Here is a 6,317-nt window from a genome sequence, read left to right as displayed (position 1 = left end):
GAGAGAGAGAGTGTAGGGGCGGGGAAAGAAGAGAAAGGGAGATAGAGAGACAGGGAAAAAGAGAGAGAGAGGAGAGAGTGAGTGAAGAGAGAAGATAGAGAAAGTGAAGGAATGGGAGATAAGAGGAGAGAGAGAGGAGAGAGATGAGCAAGAGAAATGAGAGACAAAAGGAGAGAAAGAGAAGAGATAGAGAGACAGGGAAGAGAGAGAGAGAGAGAGAGAGAGGCGGGAGAGATGGAGATAGATGGAGAGATCGAGAGCGAGAGAGAGAGTAAGGCGGAAGACAGGAGGTCGTGCAGAGAGAGAGAAGAGAAAGAAGAGAAAGCGGTAGATAGAGCCGACGTAGAGAGAGAGAGAGATCAAAGACTAGGAAGAGCAGAGAGATGAGGAGTGAGAGAGAGAGAGAAGAGATAGAGAGAGATATGAAGAGAGAAAGAAAGAGAGGATAGAGAGACAGGAAGAAAGAGATAGAGAGATAGAGAGACAGGAGAGAGAAGAGAGAAAGATAAGCAGATGAGAGAAAGAGAAAGAGACGATCAATCGAAATTGTATATCCCTCCCTCGCGATTTTTGTAACGGTTTGTTGATTGCAACTTCATTTTGTGGACAAAAAATGTCGTTGGCGGCCTACTTCCACATAGACTCGCGCTCGGCTCGCTTGTTGCCAGGCGAACTGGTTCGTCTGACACACGATCCAGGCTGAGAGGAAAGATAAATAAACATTATTAGCTAACTGCATCCGCAACCGTTACGGCTAGTCAGAGACTCAGACTCACCGGCACGTGCATGTCCTCTCGGTCGACGGTATGCAGCGAGGAAAAGTCTCATTAATAATTACATTGATTCGGAAAAGTCCCACGCCCGCCAATATTGCATGTAGATTAAGAGGGGTGATAAGTTGTGCCTATTATACTAACCATACGTACGAGAGATCTAGTCCTAGGTTGTACGCATCTATAATTTCTCTTCACATCGTACTTCATTCACATGCGTGCCGTTTTTGCTTTACAGAAACATTTTAACAAATATGATTTGTAGTCATTTGGAGATAATTTTTTGCAATGTTTCTGTTGGGTTTAATTGCAAAAAACTAACAACGCCACGCGTGTTTACATGTTAATCATGTACTTTCCTAGCGCGCCAAAGCCATTGTTACCCCTTTTTCTATGACCTAAATAAACAACGGGACTAAATCGGAACGGGGTTAAAGGACAAAGGACGAGCAGACGGAACACGCGACGGCAACGACGCGACGCACCTACCGGAGTGTATTCCGATGCGGAGCTTGAGTTCTGGTTTCCGGTCGATCTCCGGATGCGAAGTCTCTGGATGCGTGAGCAGGAGGCCCAGGCTCATGCGCGCGATCTCGCGCTCGCGTGACTTGGCCCGTTCTTCACCGGCAAGACCCGAGACGATCTGTACGCGTCCGACTATCGTCTCCACCTGGGGCGGTGGCAGTAGTTGACGGTGACGATATACGACAATACGACGATAGCCAGTAGGACTAATCATCGACACACACGTATTAACACACGCAGAAACACAAACGCACGCACGACATACACGCACGTCATACCGCGGGACACGCAGCGACGCGCCACACGTCAGCACACGCACACACACACACACACGCACACACACTACACACACACACAACACACACACACACACACACACACACACACACTGCGCGCGCGCGGCACACTTATTGCACACGTACACACACATTCATCGCGACACGCGATTCGCACAATGCCGCACCACACGCACTCAGAAACACGCTTGTTTGTTACGGTCCGACGAATTAGTGGATTAACAACATAATCCGTTATCTGCCTCCTCCGTTCATTCCCCATTGACATCCACCACGCACATCACGCAGTCACTGCCTTCGATACCACACACTGCAACGCACGCCGCATCACGCACGCAACGCCGACACACGGCACGACAACACACGCACACACACACGCACGCACACACACACTACCCGCACACACACACACACACACACACACAACACACACACACAACACACACACACGCACGCCGCACGCACAACACACCCGCCACACACACCACAACACAAACACACACACACACGCACGCACGGCACGCACGCAACGCACGCCATGCAGCACGCACGCCCACACACACCACTACGCACACACGCACACACACACACAGTCAGGAAAAATTAGACTAAATCAGCAAAGTACCCGTCCAACAGGCAGGATGTTGGTGCTGATGTAATGGATCTGAGGCGGCAGTTTGGGAGGGGCAAATTCGGAGGAAAGTGGAAACCTTCCTTTGTCAGGCGTGCCTGTTCAGCGACAGGATGTGTAACAGTCGAGCAGGCGTGATATTTAGCCGTAAATTGGTAAAAGCCATGCACCTACACGCCGCTGTATGAGCGCGGTTGTGGAGTGAACACGTACGATATGTCTGTTCCTCGTGCCGTGAGTCACGCGCTACGTTGCGTCGCGTTCGCCTCGCTCAAGCGCATCTCCCGAGTATTCGCTGCCGAGATGGCTTACGGCATATTATTTATTCCAATTCTTTTTTATTTCAAATTCATTTCATTCAAATTCATTTTCATTCAATTCATTTTTATTTTCATTCAAATTCATTCTTCATTTCAATTCATTTTCATTTTCATTTCAAATTCATTTTCATTTTCATTCCAAATCACTTTTCATGTCAAATTCATTTTTCATTTCAAATCATTTTCATTTCATTTTCATTTTTATTTTCATGTTAAATTCATTTCATTTCATTTTCATTTTTATTTCCATTTCAAATCATGTTTCAGTTTCATTTGTCATTTCAATCATTTCGTATTCATTTTCATCTCCAAAATTCATTTGCGATGCATATACGCAGTGGCCTGAGATGGCCATTACGGATATTGGTGGCGGCAGCAGGCGTGTAACGTTCACTTCCCTTTAGTGGAAGTCACAATCAAGAGAACAAACACCAGTTGTTTGGTTTATGATCGTAGATAAGTAAGTTTTATCTGATGTATATTCGATGCAAAACACACATTTTACTCATTAAAGTAACATATAATATCACCTATAATTGCATTGCTTTGGTGTAAATTGTTATTTCATTTATCTTATTTAAAGGTTAATTAGAGGGTTCTCGGCTCTCGTAATACGACATACGTACGTACGTACGTACAGTACAATGCCACTTGGCCGTACTGGTACTATAGCCTTCGCCCGCCGTCGCAGGAGCGTGTGAGGGTGTGTGTGCGTGCGCCTTTGACTGTCGTGGGCGCGCCGTGATGCATATGACCGTGTGCGTGCATCGACAATACCGGTGCGTGCGCGCGCTGCGCGCGTGTGTTGTTGTGTGTGCTGATGTGTGTGTGTAGCCACCGCGGATCGTTAGTGCGTCGATGTCAGCGAGTGGCGAGTCAGCAGCGCACAGTGAGCGCGCGAGTCAGCAGCAGATGCGAGTCAGTCCAGCAGGCCCGCCACCAGCGAGCACATACATGCTTAGATGCATCAGCGGAGGTAATGCAACTCTTCCGTGAGGTTATGCCTACTGTCTAGTTATTTATGTTATTGCTCCCCAAGTTACACGGAGCTGACCGGTATAATAGACGCTGCTGATTCCATTGTATTGCCTACATAGAAATAATATCTATCTGTTCTATATATATATGCGGTGTGTTATGTGTGCAGTGGTGCGTTGTGGTGTGCGTGTGCGTGTGCGTGGTGCCGTGTGCTGTCGTGCGTGTGCGTGTGCGTGTGTACGCGGCTGGTAACGTGTGCGTATGTGCGCGGGCGACAATGTGCGTGTGCGCTGTGCGTTGTGCGTGCTGCGTGTGCGTGTGACGTCGTTAGTGCGTTGTGGTGTGCGTGTGCGGTGCCTGTGCTGTGCGCGCGCGCGCGCGCGTGTTCTGTGTCGTGTGTGTGTGTGGATGCATCTTGTGGATGTCGTGTGTCGTACATGTTAGTAATTTTTTATTGCTCCGCCGGTTTATTCGAAGCGACGCCAATCACGTTAACAATAGGCGCACGAGACGTGATACGTGTCCGGTGTATAATCACTGTCGCAACCATATAGGTGAAGGTACGCTAGGGCAGTGCTTCTTAACTCTCGAGGTTTGCCAGTGAATGGTTTACACCCAAGGATAAATTTGAAATATATTTTGGGTGAATAAAAACTAGGACCCAAAACGCAAGGAAATTTAGCTCGCCGGTCCATGAATGAAATATTTGTGATAATAATTTTGCGGGTAGCTGTGAGGGATAAGGCGGTGAGGAAGCGTGGAGGGGAGAAGCGGGAGGCGAGGAGGGGAGAAGAAGGGGAAGGGAAGGGAGGGGAGGGAAGGGGAGGGAGATTGGAGGACTGATGGAAGGGAGGGGAGGGGCTGGAGAAGAGAGGGGATTAAAGGAGACAAGAGGGGAGGGTAGGGGAGGGGAGGGAGATTGGAGGGTAGAGAATGAGAGTGGATGTAAGGGGAGGGTTGGGGGAGGCCGAATGTCACCTTGTATACGTCGTAGTGGTCGATGATGCCGTCGAAGCACGTGTAGAGGTCGTTCAGCAGATTGACGACCTAGATAGAGAGCAGGTGCGTGAGAGGGAGTGACTGATGAGAGATGGAGAAAGCTGATAATAGAGAGAAAGAAAGCAATCGAGAGAGAGAGAGAGAGAGAGAGAGAGAGGGACAGAGAAATAGCTGATAGGAGCGAGAAAGAGAGCTGGATAGAGCGGGGAAGACAAGGAAACATGATGTATGCGCGCGCGGCGAGAAAGAGAAAGAGAGAGAGAGACAGACAGACAGAGAGATGGTGTAAGATAGAGATATGGATATAACGAGAGGGTGAAGTGATTAGTGCTGGACACTGCTTGTGAGTGCAATACCTTATATAGGAAGTAAACGAAGTTTAGGAAACAAGGTGAATAGTTTTCCGCATTATTGACAGACTAAACGAATGTGACATAACCTGTAATGCTGACACTAATGCTAGAACCGCAATTTTAGCGCGCACCCTAACACTAACCACACAGCTACTGGAACCCTGATGCCGAGTACTGATCAAACAAAGCTAAAACTAGCTATAGCTCCGTACGCTTACCCTGCTACTGATAACAAGGATATAACAGGATATAACTATAAGGGCAACCTCACGTATACTGACCACATTGCTGCAACTGTAACTGTAACTATTATCCTACGCTGTAATTATAACTGTAACTGTTATCCTATGCTACAGTTGTAGCTGTAACTGTTATGCTAGGCTATAGCTAAAACTTTAACTGTTAATCTAGGCTATAGCTACAACTTTAACTGTTAATCTAGGCTATAGCTAAAACTTTAACTGTTATTCCAAGCTACAATTGTAGCTGTAATTGTTATCCTATGCGATAGCTAAAACTTGAACTGTTATTCTAGGCTATACATGTGGCTCTAACTGTTATCATAGGCTACAATAGTATCTGTAACTGTTACCTTATAGGCTATAATAAAGCTGTACCTGTTGTCCTAGGCTATAACCAAAACTGTAACTGTTATTCTAGGCTATTTACGTAACAGTTGTTGATCTACAACTGCATCTGTATAGTCGTCATCCATCACTGTAATTGCAGCTATACGACTGTGGCCGGCCGCACACACGCGTGTTTTTGTCTTTTTGATAATATATTAAAATAATATAAATTTTAATATAAATAAATTTTTTTTAATTTAAAAAACAAAATTTAAAAAATCAAATTTAAAAAAAAACAGTTCAATTTGCATTCACTCTCTATCCCGCTTACTATTAACCGTAAGACGAACGACCCGTAGGACGAACGACCCGTAGGACCAACGACCCATAGGACCAACGACCCGTATGACCAATGACCCGTAGGACTATAGAACGGTACCCCCGCGTACACGCACCTGCATCGGTGTGCTAGCGGCAGACATTGACGTGAAGCCGACGATGTCTGAGAAGTAGATGGTTGTGCTGTCGAACGACTCCGCTTCTACGCACTTACCCTGCTTCAGCTGCTCGGCTACACTCCTGCAGGCGTAATATCCAGGTATATTACCGCGCGAAATGTAGATTGGAAGAGGGAGGAAGAGGGAGAGAGTGAGAGAGGCTACACTCATGCACACGTATTATCGCGTCAAATATAGATCGAGGTTGGGAGAGGGAGAGAGTGAGAGAGGCTACACTCATGCACACGTATTATCGCGTCAAATATAGATCGAGGTTGGGAGAGGGAGAGGGTGAGAGAAGCTACACTCATGCACACGTATTATCGCGTCAAATATAGATCGAGGTTGGGAGAGGGAGAGGGTGAGAGAAGCTACA

At 46.9% G+C, this 6,317-nt stretch overlaps 1 protein-coding gene across 1 annotated transcript in view; it reads right to left on the bottom strand.

Moving 5' to 3' along the window:
- Positions 1 to 6,317, bottom strand: part of LOC106813380 (atrial natriuretic peptide receptor 2-like) — a gene marked incomplete at its 5' end in the record, with an annotated part of 20,875 nt that overhangs the window by 2,904 nt on the left and 11,654 nt on the right. The window contains 3 exons of the mRNA XM_014817515.1: positions 1,387 to 1,443; positions 4,502 to 4,570; positions 5,900 to 6,023. Of these exons, the coding sequence (XP_014673001.1) occupies positions 1,387 to 1,443; positions 4,502 to 4,570; positions 5,900 to 6,023 (250 nt within the window). The remainder of the gene's footprint in view (positions 1 to 1,386; positions 1,444 to 4,501; positions 4,571 to 5,899; positions 6,024 to 6,317) is intronic.

This window comes from Priapulus caudatus, unplaced genomic scaffold, assembly GCF_000485595.1.
Source record: "Priapulus caudatus unplaced genomic scaffold, Priapulus_caudatus-5.0.1 Scaffold763, whole genome shotgun sequence".
Classification (NCBI taxonomy): domain Eukaryota; kingdom Metazoa; phylum Priapulida; class Priapulimorpha; order Priapulimorphida; family Priapulidae; genus Priapulus; species Priapulus caudatus.
Note: the sequence above shows the minus strand (reverse complement) of the source record. Positions and strands in the feature narration are given on the sequence as shown.